This window comes from Acanthochromis polyacanthus, chromosome 18, assembly GCF_021347895.1.
Source record: "Acanthochromis polyacanthus isolate Apoly-LR-REF ecotype Palm Island chromosome 18, KAUST_Apoly_ChrSc, whole genome shotgun sequence".
Classification (NCBI taxonomy): Eukaryota; Metazoa; Chordata; class Actinopteri; family Pomacentridae; genus Acanthochromis; species Acanthochromis polyacanthus.
Genome location: NC_067130.1, coordinates 9,859,260 through 9,882,499, shown reverse-complemented (window position 1 = coordinate 9,882,499; position 23,240 = coordinate 9,859,260). Strand labels below are relative to the sequence as shown.

At 38.3% G+C, this 23,240-nt stretch overlaps 1 protein-coding gene across 2 annotated transcripts in view; it reads left to right on the top strand.

Moving 5' to 3' along the window:
• Positions 1–23,240, top strand: part of LOC110959713 (astrotactin-2-like) — a 286,904-nt gene that overhangs the window by 248,991 nt on the left and 14,673 nt on the right. For both annotated transcript variants that reach the window (XM_051938273.1, XM_051938274.1), the window contains one exon: positions 8,374–8,515. In XM_051938273.1, coding sequence (XP_051794233.1) covers positions 8,374–8,515 — 142 coding nt within the window. The remainder of the gene's footprint in view (positions 1–8,373; positions 8,516–23,240) is intronic.

Below are 23,240 nucleotides of genomic sequence, written 5' to 3'. Positions count from 1 at the left end.
CCAGGGCTATGATTTTTACCTCCCACTTGGGGCATCTACAATAATGTCAGTTTTGAAATTGTTTAAACTTCTCTCAAGCAGTACAGATACTGTGGAACCCAGTATGCTGTCAAATGCATATGGAGATACAGATGCTTCCCTATTGTAGAACTGAAACTATATGTTCTGGTACCTTAAATGAGAGACTCATGCAGGGTATTGTTGCCTTTGCGTAACTGCACCCCGTGAACGTTCATGGTTCACCCAATATAACCTCCACCATGATGCTTCTTGTGATTTCGAGTAGAATGCATTGACGAATGCTGGATGGATTCCCATTAAATGTAGTACACGTGCATCACTTAGCCAGAACTGTTGGCTACTTACAGCATCACAGACCTGGCAGAGTTGCAGTCTTGTTTAACATTAACCTTACATGTACTGTGTCAAGTTTGGACACACCTTCTCATTTAATGGTTTTTCTTTATTTTCATGACTGTTTACATTGTAGATTCTCACTGAAGACATGAATGGAATGAACACACATGGAATTAAACAAAAAGTGTGAAATAAGTCAAAACATGTTTTATATTTTAGATTCTTCAAAATAGCCAGGCTTTGCAAACTCTTAACATTCTCTCGATGAGCTTCATGAGGTAGTCACCTGAAATGAATGTTAGTAGTTCATAAAATAAAGAAAAGCCATTAAATGAGAAGGTGTGTCCAAACTTTTGACTGATAATGTATATATCAAAAAGCACAAAAGTCAGTTATATTCAAACTGTACCAACAGGAGGGCTTTGATTTACCCCTAACTCATTCTAAAGTACATCTACCTCGAACATGAGGAGGAACTCTTGAGTCTACACTCAGACCAACACAGCTGGTCTCCATGTCCTGACACACAGTTCAAACTGAGTTTATCTGTATGTAGGAGCAGTATGGAATCCACTTCAGTACACAAAGCTGCATCAAATCTATTTTAGCCTCCTCTCTCAAACCATGAAAAGACAGATTTTATAAATAAATGATGAATCGTTGTGCCAGCACAATGCCTCAGCGGGGTTGTCCAAAGGGATGTCCCTCTACCTGATTTAAAAAACTTGGACAATTATGTGCAACTCAACCTGTTCGGAGAAATCTATTTCCCACAGTACTTTGTTCCTACCTCTAAGTTTCCGCCCTCTCCTCTCGCACGTAAACGCACTTAAATCCATGTCACTTGTTTCTCTCTTTGTGTGTTTTGTTGTTTCTCTTTCACCTCGGGTTTTCTGCCGTAGTGTGCGACATTAGCTTCCATGTGACAGCATGTGTACATCTGTGGAACGTCTACTGTGTGTTTGAGGGAGGGAGGAAGTGATTAAGGCTGGTGTTGTGCAGACTCAGTGCAGGGAGTGCAGGCTTGAGTGCTGACAGTTTAACAGAAGAGGCCCCTAGCAGGTTTGGCAGCCCACAGGAAATATAAAGCTTGTGATTTGTTTGTTAATATAAAGCTTATGTTTTGTTTGTTTAAAAAGAGTCCACTGTGCTGTTACCTGGACTGATAGTGGGTCGACGGAGAAAAGGAGACACAGTTAAAGAAAAAAGAAGCAATGGGGTAGTTTTTTAAATTTTTTTATTTTCAGTATTGTGATGTTACAAGCAGTTATTTTGTGCACAGTAAAGCATAAAGATGCAAGAAAGACAAAAAAATCATATGCAATAGGAACAGTAACTTTTTACAGTGTTAGAATTCGAACGACAGTTGCAGTGATGCTTGGTATTAAATGACAGTGCCTACATTACTGCATTCGTTCAATGCAAAACATGTAAATACATTTATGCTTCATCTGTACTGAGCTGACCTATTGGCTAAAGTGAATGAACAGCGCCTTACTACAGTGTTATTTCCTCTGCCACTTTCCCCTCAAATTTCCTCTCTGCGCGCACACACACCAAAAAAATCCTAATGAGTGAACCCACTGACCTTGGGGATTTACACATACACTCTCTCCCTCACACACACACACACCTTCACACACACACACACACACACACACACACACACACACACACACACACACACACACACACACACACGCACACGCACACACTTGCAGCTAATGGCTGAGGCAATTACACAGTGCCTGAATTCAGTAGTGTAATTGAAATGATATGTCAGGGATAACAGTATAGCAAGTCTGGCCTCCGACATCAAATGAAATGCCACCGTGTACACGCAGACACACACACACACACACACACATCTCCACATCCAGCTGCAGAAGTGCAAATAAGGTTAAGCGTTGTCCTTGTGTATGTCCATAATAAATTGTATACATTATCACTGCGTGCGCATATGCTGGTTTATAATTCGACTTTTGTGTTTGGATTTTTCAACTCTTGCAATGTTTTGCTCTTGTTTTCACTCTTGCCCTTTTTCCCACCCACAGCTATTGCGACCCACGTTGCCCCAGGACGGGAGGATCTCCCCTCCCATGCCCTTATCCACCCCCTCCTTTCTTCGTGTTTTGCTATGTGCAGTGGGTTTTTGTTGGTTTTTTTCCAAGAGGGGTATTCCTTGTTTTCGTGGAGAATTTGGCCCAGTCTGGGTCAAGAACCGTTGTGGCCCAGCAAACCCCCTTGGAGACATTGTATATGATATTGCTCTGCACAAATAAACTTAGCTTGACTTGTTTGCAGCTACATCATAGCTACAATTCTCGGGTGTGTTTTAATCAGAGCGGTTCTCTCTGTACACTGTCCGTCAGCCCAACTCGTCACGTTCCCATGATTTGCTATTATTTGTTCCCCTCTCTGCTTACTAAAAAGGTCACCTGGCATTTACCATGAGGTTTTAATCGCCATGTAAGCTGGAGAACACGCAAAATGGCTTTTACCGTAATAGAATTTCAGGGGCCTTAATTTTTGCCAGCTGTGAGCTGTTTTGGCTTTGGTATTGACAGAAATGTTGACGGACCACAGGCCTACCCATGAAGGAACCCCTCAGAAGGGTAGAACCATAAATGCTGCTTCTGGGTGGGTTTTGAATATCTCATTCTACTGTTAATGGATTACATTTTGATTATCATTACCTAACTCCTGCATGTGAGCACTTACAAGCTACCACCGTGGAGGCAGGTAATATTGAAAGTCCTCAGCAGAAATGAGCAAACAACCAAAGACGCAGCCGTACATGTGTGCCAATATGTGTGCCAATGGCTTGTAAAAAACACTTCCAGTTTAGCAGTTGAGTCACCCCAGTCTCCACTCCCTCGGATGCATACACACAACACCCCTCCTTCACAACTCCTCTCCTGTGATACTGAATGAAAGTAGATGTTCTGATCTTCTCTGTGCCCCCTGAAGCACAAGATTGTAGTAAGCAAGGTGCTACTAACTGTATAAGACAGGTTTGCACCAAACCCTAGACTTATTCCTGCTTTATGTTTTGTTGATGCCAAGCGAAAGAGGGGAAGGTAACATCAGGAAATAAGGAAACATTTATTAGTAAATGGTTCAACATATTGGCTCTGTCAAGGGTTATGAGACCACATGCTGATGATTCACAAACTGTTTTGCAGCAAATGTTCCTGGAATTAACTTGGAATCAAGCAGCTGCCTGATTAGAACAGATATCGTACAAGGCCTCGTGGTTAATGTTTAAAATCAACTTCTTCAAGAGTAACGAGTAGTTTAATTTCGGTTTTAGTCTCTGTTAGAATGACTTCAGACGGAAAGTTTAGATCAGCTATAAAAATCCTTCTTCTGATCAAAAAGAGTAAGGCTTGTAAATCACGCTTGTTTTCCTTTGTTGTAGCTGCATGCGGTGAACATTTCCAGGTACCTTTCACGCTGAAAGATGCCAAAATCGTTTGTCAGTGTTCTTATCGGTCTGCAGGTTCAGGTGATGTCAAGTTGCATTTCATGTCTTGTAAATCAGTGAAAGAAAAAAGGCAAGAGCATTGGTTATAATGGTTTTGTTGCTGAAATTCAAGACACTTTTGCTCCATTTCAGTTAAAGGCAGCTGTTCATATGTGAAGTTAAGCTTTTGCTGTATAATAGTAATAAGTATAATAAAAGTATATAATTCCTTGTAAAACAACTGTTTTGCTTACTTTAATGTGAGACATTTACATTTTAGAAGTATAATAATAATAATATAGAATTTACATAATGCTTATATATTTCATTTCATTATTATTCCTATCATTTCCTTCTTCTAAAACGGACACTTAAATGTGGAAATTTTTTCACTATGTGCACACATGATGGTACATTGTGTACCCCCACTAAGCCTGCGTACTGCTCCTATATTTACGTAACTGCATAACAATTGATAGCTTTCAGATGGCTCTGTTTAGAGAGAGTTTGACCCATGGAATGTGTGGGTAGAGTCTTCTAGGTAAGAGTATATGATTCTTAAAAGAAGTAAAACGCTGCCTGTGTTCTCCTGCTGAGTCCTTAAATTGATAATTATACAGTAAGGCACTCAAGAGCTACCAAAGACCAGACCAAAGACATTTGTCTTTAGTTTAGTCTTCCAGATGGATCAGTTAAGCGTTTTCCTCGTGCTGTCAGGGACATAAGTGGTCTATTCACACTATACGACCAATTATGACACATTGCCTCGCTAAGCTAAGCTCATGTTGCTCCTGGTTATTTATGTGTACGAGAGACATGACATTTTTTTCCGCTACAATTCTGTTAGTACAAATGGATGTTGCTATGTTCAGTTTTTTCAAGTGTTGATTTTTGACCAAATCTGCGAAGGAATAGTGTCGTAAATTAACTCGGTACAAACACAACTTTTGATAATTGCATGTTTTGTGTTTCTGATAAACATCAAATGAGGTAAACAATCATTCCAAAAGCTTCTTATGAGCTTTTTTATTTGTTGATTTAATGACCACTATGGGGGCTGCACAGTGATGTAGTGGTTAGCACTTTCGCCTTGCAGCAAGAAGATCCCGGTTCAAATCCCGGGGTGGGCCTGGGATCTTTCTGCATGGAGTTTGCATGTTCTCCCTGTGCATGCGTGGGTTTTTTCCCGGTACTCCGGCTTCCTCCCACTTTCCAAAAATATGCTGAGGTTAATTGATTACTCTAAATTGTCCGTAGGTGTGAATGTGAGTGTGATTGTTAGTCTGTATATGTAGCCCTGTGACAGACTGGTGACCTGTCCAGGGTGTCCCCTGCCTTCGCCCGAGTCAGCTGGGATAGACTCCAGCACCCCCCGTGACACTAATGAGGATAAAGCGGTGTATAGAGAATGGATGGATGACCACTATGGGATATTCGAAAGGTAGCAAATACGAGTCAGTCTTTCTATTTTTATTTATTTTTGTTATATGTGTGGTCTTAAGTAATGGTTAATACATTATAGGTAACATTTATACCTTCAATTGCAACAGTAAAATCTTGAATTGAGTTTTAGGAATGATGTAAGGTTATACACATGTCAACACTGGTTGTACATTTCTTTCTTTCCACTGATTGGTCAAACCACTACTGTTTCCCAGTTGTGATTCTTCCACATATTTTTACTTTTTTTTTCAGTTTTTCACTTATTACCTCTGAATTTATGTAAATCCCAGTTACAGTTCATAGAAAATTCTGTAAATATGTCATATGTGCTCCGCTCTGCCAATGCTCATTTGTCTACAGGCTACGTTTGCACGGAGCTGTTAAAGATAGCAATGATCAATCGCCTGTACTTCAGAGAGTTTGTAAGCGCAATCGATGCTGCACGAGCATGAGTCAGTAGGTCTGTCATTTGATTTCTGCAAGTTAATATTACAGTAATCACGTACATGAACTCAATCCCACAAAAACAGTCGAGCTCCCGAAGTATACTCGAGTCACGCAACAACTCCTTGATTTATTCTGATTATCAAAACATCTACTGACATCATCATTCTTCTTCGCGACTACATCCAAAATCATAAAACATCAGAGCGCTCACCATCTTTTTTCCTTCACTGCCTCATTGTTGGTCTCTATACTCTTTCCTTCCCTTTATTCTGAGCTGTCTCTTTCTACTTTTAGGCATTGCGAATCTGGCATTTAATGGCATTCCTCTAATAGTTTCTTCTAATAAAAGTTGGGAAAATATGTTTAAAAGGCATAATGAACACAGGCCAAAGCAAGTCAACCATCCATCTTAAATAGGTAATCACCAATTATTTCTAATAAGTGGTCTGCGAGGGATAATTTATTGTTCCACCAAATTTTGGTATGTGGACATAATTACCCTACAAAAAGCAGGAACGTCAAGAAAAACAGAGAGAGCGGATCATCTCTGCAGTGTCTGTGGATTTTAGACTGTGAAATGGAAGAAAAACAGTTATGAGGACACCAAACATATCACAAAAGTTTGGGCTATGAACCAGTGCAGATCATATTAACTGACTAAAAAAGTTAAGCTAATTATAAACATTGAGTCACATTGATCATGTGACCATCTGCACAGATTCAAGCTACTTGTATCATGAACTGTATTACACCTACACGTTTTTTAGTTCAGTGGAGTTAAAGTGAATATTAGAATACAGTTTGGTTTTCACACCTTTGCCAGAGTGCCTGAAATGGGACCGATAGAAAGCTTTTTTCAGCAGATAAAGTATCTTCTTTTTACAGATGACTGTGCCCTAAATGCATGCAAAAATGCAGGCCATTAGTAGTATACAGAAATATGGTTTTATAAATATAAAGAATGTATTCATCAACCCGTTTATGGAAATTTTTTACGAAGGTTTGTATTATAATAAGTAGATAAAGCATATATAAAATGTACAGTTACAGGTAAATATTAAGTATAATTTTTGATAAAAGCTTACACAAAATAGATGTATCCATGAAAATACAGAAAATGTTCTATTTAAAAAAAAGCTAATGTTAGAAGTGAACATTTATAAACAATACAGAGTAACTGTAATGATGTGAGGAGTTTAAATCCCACGTCTGAATTGGAAAACACTAACTCAGTAGCTGAAATTCATTGCAGTATGGAATTTTCCTCATTTCTTAGAAAACGCAGTTGACCTCTAATTTATGCTGAAAATGATCATTGTGATAACACCCAAGATAACCTGATGACGTTCTCACTTCAAGTGATATTTTACATCAACACTGTAGTCTGATGGCCTTGAAGTTTGATAAACTGTAAAAGCGTATGAACGCTTGTGCTGATGTAAGTTGCTTATAGTAAAAAGTGACAAATGGGAATTCCTTGCCGAAATGTACGTAATACCACACATGATACTCCATCAACATCCCCGAGAGATTGGCCCAACATAATAGCCAAAATGTTGAGATGTTTATATGTAGCTCATGTTGCTATTGACATCTTCACTGCCGCCCTTAACAGATTTTAATAACAGTATAAATGAATCCAATTTGAGAGCCATGTTTAAAAAAAGGTAAGACCTTCGAAAGACCAACCCTGCAACAGTGTTGGAATGTGTTTTGGGGCAACCTCCTATACACAGAGCTCTTTCTGTGAAAAGGTCAAATCATTCATTCGTGCAGCTCTTTTTCCTCTCTTCTGCAACCTTTTCTTACCATCCCCTTGTGCCCTACCAGCCAGACTTACTCCCTGTGTTTATAAGTTGGCCCATGTATCATAAGCTAAAACTAAGCTGCCCTTTACCTCATGTAGAAATAGTTGGAAATCCAACCGTTTGAGAGCTTTTAAACTATTTTGACAGGTCCCTCTTTTTTCCATCACCCCCATGAGCACTGGAAACTGGCGTTGTGTGTGTATGTGTCTAAGCGAACAACTGTGCGTCGCTTGCCTTTCCCGTAAGCTGACATGAAAGATATTTCACAACTTGTGAAGCACTGTTTTGTGAGACGCCGGGGTTCCTGAGTGAGATGTCATAGTAATAGTAGCATGTACCATGTGTCCATAAAGGAAAGAAATCCTGTTTTCCTTACAGTTCTGTAGTGTAGTGTGTATGGGCTGCTGCCAGTAAAAAGTCACATGTAATTTAGCCTGGGGCTCGGTGCTGGTGAAATGACTCCCTCCAGACCAGGCAGAGGTGAAACTCACAACACCAGAGACAAATGGCACAGTCATTGATTAGGACGGAGCTGCTCGACTAAATGTAGAAATTCATTCATGACCAAGTTCAAGATGTGCATCATTGTGTTTTTTTCCTCATGTTGAAATCATGAAGCGGTGCCAAAACATATGGTATTGTTTTGTTTTAACTAAGAGCAACGGATGAAATACAAGGTTTTAAGATAAGTTTGCCTTTTTTCCCTCCTTTTTTGGAGAAAGGTTTTGATCAACGGGAAAACAGAGCAGAAAACATTTCCAAAGTGATCTGTTTTATAGGATTCTTTTCTTCGTCTTTTTTTTTTTTTTGCCTCTGACTTCATTTCATACTTTCCTTTTATCTCTCCACCAGGTGAGGTTCTGAGCTTGATGGATGATCTGTTCTCCGGCTTGGGTTCGTCCTGTGTTGTTGCCGGGAGGAGGAGCGGAGACCATCCCCACTCTGTGCTATATTCAGTGGTCTTCAAGTGCCTGGAACCCGACAGCCTCTACAAGTGAGTCTGCAGATGCCCCTTTCCTTTGTCTTCACCTCATTCTGAGCCATAATTACGCTCCTTACTGCCCCTCTGAGGCAAGAGGGCAGATAAATGATACCCCGACAGCTGTAATTGGGCAAAAATGAGTCATTATCAGATTCAAAAACAGACTAGGACAAGCAATACAAAGTTGAGATGATTTGTTTATTAAAAATATTTTTTTGTGTGTGTGTGTGTGTGTGTGGGGGGGGGGGGGGGGTAACAACATTTTTACAATTTCACATTATCAAAGGCCAAGAACAAACTGACTGGATGGATGGATGGATGGATGGATGGATGGATGGATGGATGGATGGATGGATGGATGGATGGATGGATGTTGTGCCCCATTCTCCCAGACATCACACCATCAGTCTACCTACAAATAACTAATTAATTTGAATTTGATGGAAGTTTGATGCAAATTAGAATCTTTCTTTTATTATTATTTTATTTTGATATCTAAAATGAGAATTTAATCAGGAGAAAATAGCACAATCCTCTGACTTTGCATACTCCACTCAGCTGCAGCATTCTGTGACTTTGCGCTTGGTCTCAGTTCACAATTTATTGCAACCCATTGGATCTGATTCTTTTTTAATGACATTTCACCATATAAAGACGTTATATTCAGCATTGTGTCATGGCCAGGTTTGCAACTAACCCAAACAATAATCGTGAGCAATACCACAACCTACTCTGATTATCTACATTTCTTTTATTTAGGTGTAATGGATAAACTGGTCCCACTTTATTTGAGGGATGTACATCCGACTGACCTGACACCATCATAACAATGATGTCAGAAATGTGAAGGAATCTTTGTGAAGTGTAGTTCTTACAAATATGTCATTCTTATTGTGAATTTGGCATTGCCTGAGATGTCTCTGTTATGACAACGTGGCCACAATAACATAGCCTGTCATAAACCTGACATAGCAGGTCTAATTATCAGCCCTAAACAAACTATTTAGCTTTATGTGCTAACATTACTGTTGTGTGTGGTTGGTTTTGACACTGGCTGTTGTGAGACCAGTCATGAATATTTTCCTTGACCTCAACTGCAGTGGTACAATTAGCACTCGTCATTAAACCCAAGTCATATAACCCTTGCTTAATGTCACGGTGTCATGTCGTGGTTATGTCAATGCCATGTCAGTCTTATGTGCACCTCTGCCAGTAAAGTGAATTTTGACACTTTCGCCTGGACAACAGCTGGGTCGAGTTAACCAGGGAAGCATACTTAGACTTAATGTGGTGGATGCTTCCGTTCTTTTATGTTCTCTTTGGTCAGAGGTTTTAGTGAGCACAGGCGGATCTGTGGTACGAAGCAGCACAAATTAACCACTCTTTGTAGATTTTTGGGGTTGTGTTTGCTGTATTTGCAGCATTTTTCCAAATGGTCGAATTGGTGAAGACATTTTCTGACTTTATGTTTGGTCTGTTTGCATGTGTTTTCTCATGTTGTAGCGCATTAAACTCTCAGGGCCATCTGCAGAAGCACCAATACAACATGATGCAGTCTGGAAAAAAGCAGCACGTCAAACTACAATACTACAATACAATTCCTCTATGGTTTTACAGGATAACACTACAGTAATCATGGATTTTTATTTTTCTACTCAGTCAATTCATGGTCAGCTATTTTAAAAACCATTTCAGACAAGAATTATAGTTGCTTTCAAATTGAGACATTATTTTTCCCCTTTGGATATTGCTGTGATTTGCATTTGCTGTGAGCATCATTCATCCCCCTCTACATCTTGAAATAAAGTTAAAGACCAACAATAATGGGTGAAGCAGACAGGACCCAGATGTTGTTGTGACTGTAATGGACACATGAAACACACACAGCCTTCTAAGTTATTTTTTTCCTGTCTTCTCAGGTTTTGTTCGGCAGTATCTTGCTATATGGTGGCCTTGGTTTGTTTTGAGAACCTCAGCATTGGCTCTCCAAAAAAAAATGAGGCCAGGATTTATAAAGCTATGGGAAACCTGACAGAGTCGTGTTTTCCCTAATCTATATGTGCATGTGCCGTACCAGCCAAAGTCAGAAAGAGGGGAAAAAAATTGCTAAACTTCAAATGTTGCAACAGTTTAATTCTACTTTTGTAGTGGGAACCAAAATGTCAGAATAGTAGAGGCATTTCCCCTGCATGCAAGTGCAATCAAGTACTAAAGTAAATAAAGCAAAAGCTCTGTATACACCATGCGAAAACAAATCCACATTGCTTCACGAGATACATCAATAATGAAAATAGAAAACTCTCAATTCATACGGTATTATTGAACCAGGGGAGCTTTAATCACCTGAGATGAAAATGAGTTTATTTTAGTTGTGTGAAGTAGGAATACACGCGGGAAAAGAATGATGTGTTACATGCATAATGCAGAATGCATAACAGGAACTTTACATTGCTAATTGCGAGTGTGGACGTACATTACAGCCAGTAAAAAGGTGATGGATGGATTAACGCACAGTGCTACAAGCTGTTTAACATCAGGGATCCCCTTATGACTAAAATATATGCCATGTGTGTGTGGGGGTGGGGGTGGGGGTGGGGGTGGGGGGTGTTTTTGAAGTAAATTTAGAAGGATTTCCCAGTCAGTAACTGTTAAAAAAAATCATTTAATAAACCAAGTAAAAGAGCCAGAAGTTGCAATTTCTCAAAGCTAATAGCAATGCCAACAACAAAATTGGGTTTATGTCAAAATCTGTTTTGTCTACAATCCACTATTTTGAGTTTACAAAAGGTTTTGACAGCGATGAACATTACTGGGAGAACAACAATAATGTTAATCTGTGGAAGTCGAGCTCCTGCTAACAAAAAAGCTGCAACAAGGGGCCTAATTTACAACTTTGTAGCACTGTTATCTGTGTTTAGGCATTCTCAACAGTGTTGTTTTTCTCTGATAAGAGCAGAACTTACGTCGGAATTACGTCTGAGGGCACATCTGTTTGCAGCCAACTCCACTTGTCTTAATCAGTAGCCTGATAAGACCTCCACTGGTATTGGTTTACACTTGATCATTAACCACTCTGTAATGCTTCCCTGCAAACTGAGCTGCTCTATGAAATATTGAAACCTTGTTCCAAAATATGACATTTTAGAAAATAACCTGTTATTACCATTATACCAGATACAATCTAACATTCTATTGTGCTGTAACCCATTGACTCCAAAATGTCAAACATTAGAAGCAGCATGTGCTAAACCAGACTTTCTTTCTCTGGAGAGCACTAGTAATGCATAATGCATGAATATAGCTGTTGGGATTTGACACCATTCAGTAACCATAAGCCTGTATGTTAGTCCTGAGTTTGTTAATTTACCCGAGCAAGTGGGAGTATTAGATTGGTGTTTTCATTCATTGATGAATTTTGCACAGAAGAGTATGCAAATGAAGTAATTAACACCAGTATCACTGTTGTCATCACCATGAAAACCAAGTGTGGGAAGCAGCTGGAAGAAGCTGAATCCAGGAAACCACCCTATCACATCTTTGATGGTACATTTAGGTTAAAAAGCCAGAAGTCCTCCATCCAAACCTGAAGACGCTCAGCCACTGCAGCTCTTCTGTATCTGCTCAGAACTGAACTCATCTTGAGTGAGTTATGTTACCTAACAGTTACTTTCTCAGAACAAATACCTGAAAATAAAAGTTGCCTGAAACATCATTACAGTACCGTAAATTAATAATGTTGACCAGTCATTGCTGTCAGTGCAATCTTTCCGACTATTAGCTTTCTTTTCTAATGTAACTACTTGCTTTGTTACATTAACATTTGTTTTTTGCTGCTCTATGCTTTTTGTGAAATTAAAGTTTGAACATTTCTTGCACTACTTATCCCAAACAGTGTTTCCCAGACGGAAATCAATATCTTAAAAAATCTGGACGACAATCAAGTCAATATTCTAAAGAAAGCCACATCTTAAATCTCTCATGTCATGGACAATTTAATTAATTATTTCAGCATGTGTTAGATTTATCTCGTACTCCTTCCTGTTATTTTAATGAACAATTTGTTATACGATTCTCACACCAGTGCAATCTGAGCCACTTGACAGATCCTGAATCTTCTCTGAGCTGCCGTAGTCCCAGCTGCCCTGCATCTTCTTTCTTGCTCCTCAGCTGCTTCTAATTGCTCCAGACTCTTTAATGCAGTGTCTCCAGAAACCTAGTCGGTCAGACAGTGTCTGAATTCCTTTGCCATCCCATCTATGTTTTTGCCAGCTTAGATTCCTGAATCAACTAGACCTACTTTTTTTTGTTGTTGTTATACTGTTTCCTCTCTGTTGATGTGCCAGCAGCACCTGCCTAGACTTAACCATCTTCAGCCACTAAACCAAAATTGAAAACACAGCTTTAAGTGCCTGTAGTCTGGAGGCAGAACATAGGTTCATCTTCCCCTGCAGTCTGCCAGAAAACTTCTGTCTTCACTCTAACCTCCATCAATACTTGAACGTATAAATACACAAATAGGTCTCTGCAAAGCTAAACTGCATTTTGTTTTCGTACAATATCTCAGAAATGCACAGCAAATCTTCATGTCACAATAAGTCAGTCGTCAAATTACAGTGTGAAATTATTTTTAAAAACATTCGTTTATTGAGCAACCACCTTATGCCTATTTTTATGCACTGTGGTTCAAAGTAGAGAGGAGTTTAAAAATGTAGTTTGTGTCGTATAATAAAGTTATGACATCCATTTTTTAAAAAGAAAACAAAGCTAAAGTTGAAATTGCAATTGCATTTCTTCAAGTGGCCACAAGTGTTTCCAGTACTGACACAATGGTAACTCTAAATACTATAACTCTTTCTAATTTATTTTAAATCACACTTGTTTCTTATTAGTTCTGTAAAAACACAGCCTGCAGTTAGTCCCAGATCACCTGAAAAGTCCATCTATTTTTGTCATGTGACTGTTGCTTGCAGCTCAGTCACCAGTGACTTTACAGCTGCAAGAAGGAGAGTACGCAGTCTTATCAAAGCACATGTTTCGTTTTAGCCACATTTTTAAAACTAAGACATGTCAAATGCAGTGATTTTTTAAAAATTACATATAATGATTTAAAGTTAAATTTAGTGACTTTCCTGACAGAGCGACACATCGCAGATGGTCAGTTCAAGAACCATCAGAAAGTGAAAAATTTGTCAGTTCTTTAAGTTTTTAACTGTGATAACTTGGTGATTTTTTAAAAAGATGGCACGTCTCTCAAATCCCACAGTGGGTTTTGGGGCTCAAACAGTCTCGCTGCCTCACTTAGACCCCAATGACTTTACCACAGCGTCCCCTCTATTGACTGTGTGTTGAGAACCTGGCCCAAACCATGTGTCCAACTATACACTAACAGCTTACGGCTTCGCATTGGTTTCATTTCATGGTAATATGTAAATACAGACAAACCACTAAACCAAAACACATCGGGAATGAAGGGGATATTATTATTTGTCCATCAGTCTCAACAAAAGGAGCCTCTCACTCTTTGGCTGCGTGCCATTGCTCTTGCATTTTCATTTCCTTCCTTCGTTTTTCTCTCTGCCATCTGCCTTCCTGACGCTCTGCAACCAGTCAATAAGAAAATGGCAACCATGTGACCGTGACAACCTGTTGGTGCATGGGGATGGACTGTGAATTTCATTTGGAAACATTTTTGCAGCATTTTAGTTTGGTTTTTGGTTTTACATTCAATCTATTTCTAAAGTGTCAACAGGTGCTGTTCAGTTCTACACGCCGCTACATCTTGGTGCAGATTGGGGATTTGTAGCTTGTTACACACGCTGAAACTTCATTAAAAGCCTTTATCTGTCTGATCTCCAGTAGGTGGGCAGGTCTAGATATACTCGTATGAAATGTATGCGATATGGAAACAGGCTCCTCACTTTTAATGTATGGATATTACACTCATGTATTATTGGAATGTCATTTAGCAGCTTTATATGGATGTAATGTGTGAAATGCCATTCAAAGAGCCACTGAAATGATGGTCCCGGCGATCTTCCAAATACTCCAGTTTCCAGAAATATCTGGTATTTAAATGTGAATGACTTTTAATGGGGTGTTGTCATTATTACTTTGGACCGCCGAGCCTCGCTGATCTGCAAGTGAGCTCATTCAGAGCCGAGCTAATTTCTCTATTTTACAATGAAAGGCGAGGCGAGTTTTATTTAGGGGCCGTTACAGCAGCGCGATGCCACTTAGATGGGAGGATTTCAAAGTCATGAGATCCTGTAAGCTGACACAAATTCTTCAGGCAACGAGAAACAATTCAGTGGGTTTGATTGATTCGTGGACAGGCTCAACTGATGTGCGTCCAAATGCTGATGTAATGGAAAAGGCATCCCCTACTGTCCTGGCTTCTCTCAGCATGCCAAAAATACTGCCCTAATTGATCCTCTCTCACCATCACTTTCTCTCATTCCTCCCCTCTCTCTCCAGCGCTGTCTGTCTCGGGGCTTTCTGTCTTGTCATCTCTTGTTCAGCCATCTCTCCACTGTCTCATTAAATTAGAGGACAATGGTTACTTTAATGGCAACATTGTTAATTTACACAAACATTAATCTGCCATTTGTCCACTTCATTGTTTGCTGAGCTTTCAAAACTATGGCACATGGACAAAACCGAGCCGCTTCCAAAGGGAGCCATGTGCAGCCAGACGGGCTTGGAATAGACGCTGCATTAGAGACAGGAGGATAGACGGAGCTGAGCTATATGCAACCGATGTAGATGCGAAAATAAAACCGGGAAAGGAAAGTATATCTGTGTGTGAGAGTGGGTGGGTGGTCATGGTGGTTGTGGTGTAGATCTTGCCAATTCTCTTACTTGATGATTTGACATTCTCGTGGCAGGCCAGAGTTTGGCTGCTTCCTTTGTTCTCCCAGGCGATCTTTATCATCACTTAGTGCCTGTACTGAGCTCAGACACCACACTCTGTCCATTCAGCCTCTTTCACTGCTACTATTATGGTGCTTGAACGAGATCCGTAACAATGTGAGGGGCTTCTGGCTGCAGTGTTTCACATACATTTTGAGCAGAATTTATGTACATTCCTTGCACATGTTATTCCGCGGGTCTCGGCGAGGCTTAATTTCCTGGCTCAAATGGCATTTTTACGGTACATAACAATCCGGTAATTGCTGTGGGGGGGGGCTGCGGAAGGGGAAACCATACCTGTTATCGATGCCAGCCATTTAAACAATCAAAATCAACAAGAAGAAGCGGGTTAGCTCGGGTCCAATCAAAAGTGAACAAATTACCATGATAAGACCTCCGCTTTGTCATCCTCCCTCTCCCCTCTGCTCTCCCACCTCATCTTATCCATCTGCACGTTATGTGGCCGCATAATTTAAACAGTGTGACTGTTACATGCCGGCATTGTTTTGCTGGGCAGAGGAGCCAGCGAGGCCCGTGCGTCTTTTGTGAGGTTCTTGGGGAATACCACATCCACCCTGTTGAATAACAAGACCAGACAAGCTATGTGAGCAATGTCCAAACAGGTCATGTTACAAACAAAACAATCATTTGACAGCACTGGAAGTGATCTCAAAAGGCATTACATGAAATAAATGAAAATGGGTTTAGGAAGAAAAGCAACTTTTGCAAAAACAATAATATCCTAATTTCTTTATTTTCGTGTGTTTCAAAACAGTTTTTAAGCATCGGAATGCCATTTGAATTGTTCACTTTGTCTCACTTTGTTTTGTGGTTTCCTCTTTGTCATTCTGTTGTTTTTACAGTGGTAACTCTGTGGAAATACTGCTGAAAGCTTACAGTTTTTTTCTTATAACTAGTTAAAAATATTTCTCAATACTTAATTCACTTTTTCAAAACTTCCCCTGCAGTAAGAAAAACAGTGCCTGTGGACCAAAGGGGGATTCTCTTAATTCATCCCATCCTTTTGTTTTCTGAAAATCTCCACTCACAGAACAATCTTCACCGCAAAGACACAACCAAACAGCATTATTTATGGCGTCTAATAGTCGAAAAAGTTTGAGAATGTTATGTGACAGGCAGACACTGACACTTTGTTTCATTTTTGCAGCAAGTTTCTTGATTTGTAAAGCAACATACATTGGCCGTGTGCACTCACGCAGTTTTTTCACTTATTCTGATCAGACTTTCGCTCAGATTTTTGCTTTGATTCGACTTGAAAGTGGGGTCAACACTGCTGGAATTACTTAAAGGCGCCTTTCTAATAGGGGTAATAAAACTGTAATGTTTTCCAACCTAACAGGTGCATCACAACTAACAGATGCCATTCAAACAGAGTCTGTGCACACTTCTGAGAAGACATATGAGGACCAAAAAGTGATTAAAATCTCCTGTGTGTTTAACGGGGGGTGTGCAAGTCCTGCATTTTTTTGATTTTTGTCTCACAACAACGATGCCACATTGCTGCAGCATATTTTTAAAAGTGTAGCCAAGTATTTTCAAGTGAAGTCAATTCAGGTAGATTTCACAGTTATCAAATGTCTACTTAAATTATAAGTTTGAAGTTGTTTTTAGAGTTATGTCTGTCTTAAATACTGAGAGATATGCTCATTATATTTGCTCCTTTGCTGAGAGTAGGAGAGAAATATAAAGCTACTGCCAGCAGTCAGTACCTCACAATCAGGACTAGAAATAGGAGGAAAGTTCTGTAAAAACAAACAAAAAATCATATCTTTAGGGATGTCCGATATTATCATCCCGATATTGGCATAAAAATGTAATATCGGTCAATATCAGGGTTTTTTGCCTATCACGAAAACCGATAAAAATAATGCCTTCGCCGGCATTTCCTGGCGCGGTGACATCAACGAACTGCATCGTGAAGCGTGTAAACAAGTGTGGCTGCAGTAACAAGCTTGCTGTGCCTGACTAACAATATGTCTGTGGTTTGGAATTATTTCTAAGTGTCTCCTTCAGATTTTAAACTTGCGAACTGCAATGACTGCAAAGCGTTGGTTATCTTGTTTGCGTAATCCATACAAAAAACTGACTTTGGTACACTGAATAAAGGTAATTGTTGGACCAATTTAAATGATTTACTTTATTTAGCAACTTGCAATTGAATGAAGTTTACACAAGTTAAGTTAGAAAGTATTATTATTGTCACTGGTTTAAGTTAAATGTACTTAAATCATCTGATTCCTCTCAAATAAGCATTGCCACACCTTAATTTTTAGAAGTCAACTTGAAATTTAAATTTTTTACATTTGCATTATTTTCTTTACCCAAACAGAAAATGTAATACGTGATTTCGACTTGCTCTTTCTTTTTTCTTACTTTGTAATCATATATGAGCAAAGCAGTAGTTGAGTTGCAGCAGAAACAACTAAAGAAACATAAATGTCTTGGTCTTAGACTTACAATTGAGTAGTGCACCTAATTTTCACATTTTCTGTAAAACTGGAATGCCAGTTTACAGTACATTACAGTAACTCAACTGCCGCTCAAATACACTTTTTACAGTGTAGGAACAATTCGTCATTTTATAGGAGATTTTAATGCAGATTGTTTCCCCCCGTTAAACCCTGATTCTCGTCTTTGTGGTAATCTAATCTAACCCTCTAACTCATTTCCCAAAATGTTAAACTTAGGCTTCAAATTACTTGTGCACCCTATGCTACACTTTGAGACTATTTTCCACTTATCTCAGGCCAAATACGAGATAATTTCCTCATCATAGTAGAAAATGAAGGTGTAACACTTACCAATAATGATAACTCCATTCTATCCATGTGTAATAACTGTGAGCCAGCTTGCACAAACCCAAGACCCCAAAATCAAAGCAGTTAAACTGAATTTATTTATTTATGGCTAAATCTTTCACAGTTGTGACATGTTAAAATGTAGGTCGTACTCAATTGCAGCTTTAAAAGAAGTAAATAGTTAATTATATGGCACAATTAATGCAGCAAGTTTAGCTAAACAAACAACAGTGCTGCTTTTTAATGAGATAATTAATGTTTACTGCTCGGATAAACCAGTAAAAGTAGCTCCAACAACGTTTTTCTTACTGTAGTGTCTGTGGTTGCCATGGTCACACAATGAGCTCCGGCGGCAACTTAAGTACAACCATAATGAAGACGGCAGCAGCAAACAACTGCACGTTCATGAGAATGGCAGCAACCCTCTCTGTGCCTGCCGCTGCAAGGAAATTGATGGCTTAATCTGTGCCAGCCTTGATCCCCTTTTTCAGATTCGGTATGACCAGTTCCTCCTTGTACTTTTTCATAATCAGAAGAACACAGATTGGCATTTTCAAAAGGACATGGAAAGGTCATTTGTTCTCTACTCCAAGCCGTGTTTTCTTACATTGCTTGAGATGCGTTAGGTTTTCTCAGCGTGTCTCGTCTCCTCTTGGCATGCCTTGAACTGTTTGCTGCGGTATCTTATCAGGGTACTGAGTGGTCCTGAAGTTTGTCGTGGAACCCAAAACATTCTGATGTTTGACATTTTCAGAAGGAGGAACTTTGTCCTCCTGGAGTACCTGGAGTCAAGCCAGATGCTGCTTTGCTCCATTCGCCTCTCTTTTTGTGGTGCTGGCTGTATTCATTTTAAGATGTAATGATACAACACAATACCTGGCTAGATGTTCAAATTGTATTCTTAAAAATTATACAATACCAGATTAGAATATTATGTGAACATTTAGAAAAGCACTCAGAGAGTGCAGTACTCCGCCAAGGCTGCTCAGTTCACGAAAATGTCATAGTTTAGACATACTAAACTATTACGTTTTAGGGTTATTTTGGATGACATACTAAACTGTGACTTTCTTTTTTTTTACACATTTTATACAAGATACTGAACTATGACGTTTTACTGGTGTTTTTGATGACAAACTATAACATTTTGGTGACCATTTCAATGACATAGTAAAGAAACTATGATGTTTATTTCTAAGTTGTTTTTTGAGCTCTATTGTTGATGTTATTTAATAAGTAAATAGAGAGCAAGGTAGGAAAGAAGGGAAGACCTGTAGTAAAGGCCATTAGCTGGAAACAACCAGCATCTCTGACACAGTCCTGTTTATGAGTCACCCTCTCAACCAGTGGAGCTACCTGGGCACTTATTTCCCATTTGTTGAATGACACACTAAACTATGACATTTTTTGTGACATTTTGGACGACATACTAAACTATGATGCTTTTTTCAAATTTGTTTTTTGGCCCTTTTGTTCAATAAGTAAGTATAGAATCAGGCGAACCTGCGTCTCTGACACAGTCCTGTTTACAAGTCACCCTCTCAACCAGTTGAGCCACCTGGGCACCTTTTGTTAATTTGTTGGATGAAATGCTAAATTATAAAATTTTTGGGACATTTTTGACAGCATACTACACTATGATGTTTTTGTGATATTTTGGACAGCATATGAAACTACGACATTTTTGACGACATATGATGTTTTTTGCTCATTTTGGACCACGTATTAAACTATGACCTTTTTAGTGATATTATGAACAACATGCTAAACTATGACATTTTGATGAAATTTTGGACGACATACTAAACTGTAACCTTTTTTTCCACATTTGGGACAACATACTAAACTATAATGTTTTAGTGACATTTTTGACATTTTTACCCCATTTTGGAGGACATACTAAACTGACATTTTTGTGACATTTTGGATGACATACTGAACTGTCACATTTTTGTCAAATTTTGGACAACATGGTAAACTATGACGTTTTTTCCACATTTTGAACGACATACTAAACTATGATGTTTTTTCCACATTTTTGACAAAATGCTAAGCTATGACATTTTAGTGTTATTTTGGACAACATACTCAACTATGATAATTTAGTGACATTTTTGATGACATACTACACTATGACAATTTTGTGACATTTTGGATGACATACTGAACAATGACGTTTTTGTGAAATTTTGGACCACAGACTGAACTATGACGTTTTAGTGACATTTTGGATGACATACTACAGTATGACTTTTTTCCATATTTTGGACGACATAGTAAACTATGACGTTTTTTCCCCATTATGGAAGATATACTAAACTATGATGTTTTTTCCACATTTTTGACAAAATGCTAAGCTATGACATTTTAGTGTTATTTTGGACAACATACTCAACTATGATAATTTAGTGACATTTTTGATGACATACTACACTATGACAATTTTGTGACATTTTGGATGACATACTGAACAATGACGTTTTTGTGAAATTTTGGACCACAGACTGAACTATGACGTTTTAGTGACATTTTGGATGACATACTACAGTATGACTTTTTTCCATATTTTGGACGACATAGTAAACTATGACGTTTTTTCCCCATTATGGAAGATATACTAAACTATGACATTTTAGTGACATTTTGGACGAAATACTAAACTATGACGTTTTTGTGACATTTTGGATGACACACTAAACTATGACATTTTAGTCCACATTTGGGATAAAATACTAAACTACGACATTTCTTGTTGGTGATATTCAATAGGACAGTTAAGAAGACTTGCAGTAAGGAGCTGTGAGACGGAATCCAACCAGCATCTCTGACACTGTCATCTTTACGAGTGACTCTCTCAAAAAGTTGAGTCACGTGAGGACCTTTCCTTTTGTTGGATGTCATACTAAACTATGACATTTTGGTGACATTTTGGACCACATACGAAACTATACCGTTTTTGTGACATTTTGGACGACATACTAAACTATGACGTTTTAGTCCACATTTGGGATGAAATACTAAACTATGACATTTTGGTGACATTTTGGACCACATACTAAAATGTGGAGTTTTTTGTAATTTTTTGGGTGACATACTAAACTATGACATTTTGGTGACATTTTGGACCACATACTAAACTATACCGTTTTTGTGACATTTTGGACCACATACTAAACTATGACGTTTTGGTGACATTTTGAACGACATACTAAACTGACGTTTTTGTGACATTTTGAACGACAAACTAAACTATGACATTTTGGTGACATTTTGGACCACATACTAAAATGTGGAGTTTTTGGAATTTTTTGGGTGACATACTAAACTATGACATTTTGGTGACATTTTGGACCACATACTAAACTATACCGTTTTTGTGACATTTTGGACCACATACTAAACTATGACGTTTTGGTGACATTTTGAACGACATACTAAACTGACGTTTTTGTGACATTTTGGACGACATACTAAACTATGACGTTTTGGTGACATTTTGGACCACATACTAAGCTATGCCGTTTTTGTGACATTTTGGATGACATATTAAACTATGACATTTTGGTGACATTTTGGACCACATACTAAAATGTGGAGTTTTTGTAATTTTTTGGGTGACATACTAAACTATGACATTTTGGTGACATTTTGGACCACATACTAAACTATACCATTTTTGTGACATTTTGGACCACATACTAAACGATACCATTTTTGTGACATTTTGGACCACATACTAAACTATGACGTTTTGGTGACATTTTCAACGACATACTAAACTATGACGTTTTTGTGACATTTTGAACGACAAACTAAACTCTGACGTTTTTGTGACATTTTGAACCACATACTAAACTATGAAGTTTTAGTGACATTTTGGACCACATACTAAACTATGACGTTTTAGTCCACATTTGGGATGAAATACTAAACTATGAAGTTTTAGTGACATTTTTGACGACATATGATGTTTTTTGCTCATTTTGGACCACGTATTAAACTATGACCTTTTTAGTGATATTATGAACAACATGCTAAACTATGACATTTTGATGAAATTTTGGACGACATACTAAACTGTAACCTTTTTTTCCACATTTGGGACAACATACTAAACTATAATGTTTTAGTGACATTTTTGACATTTTTACCCCATTTTGGAGGACATACTAAACTGACATTTTTGTGACATTTTGGATGACATACTGAACTGTCACATTTTTGTCAAATTTTGGACAACATGGTAAACTATGACGTTTTTTCCACATTTTGAACGACATACTAAACTATGATGTTTTTTCCACATTTTTGACAAAATGCTAAGCTATGACATTTTAGTGTTATTTTGGACAACATACTCAACTATGATAATTTAGTGACATTTTTGATGACATACTACACTATGACAATTTTGTGACATTTTGGATGACATACTGAACAATGACGTTTTTGTGAAATTTTGGACCACAGACTGAACTATGACGTTTTAGTGACATTTTGGATGACATACTACAGTATGACTTTTTTCCATATTTTGGACGACATAGTAAACTATGACGTTTTTTCCCCATTATGGAAGATATACTAAACTATGATGTTTTTTCCACATTTTTGACAAAATGCTAAGCTATGACATTTTAGTGTTATTTTGGACAACATACTCAACTATGATAATTTAGTGACATTTTTGATGACATACTACACTATGACAATTTTGTGACATTTTGGATGACATACTGAACAATGACGTTTTTGTGAAATTTTGGACCACAGACTGAACTATGACGTTTTAGTGACATTTTGGATGACATACTACAGTATGACTTTTTTCCATATTTTGGACGACATAGTAAACTATGACGTTTTTTCCCCATTATGGAAGATATACTAAACTATGACATTTTAGTGACATTTTGGACGAAATACTAAACTATGACGTTTTTGTGACATTTTGGATGACACACTAAACTATGACATTTTAGTCCACATTTGGGATAAAATACTAAACT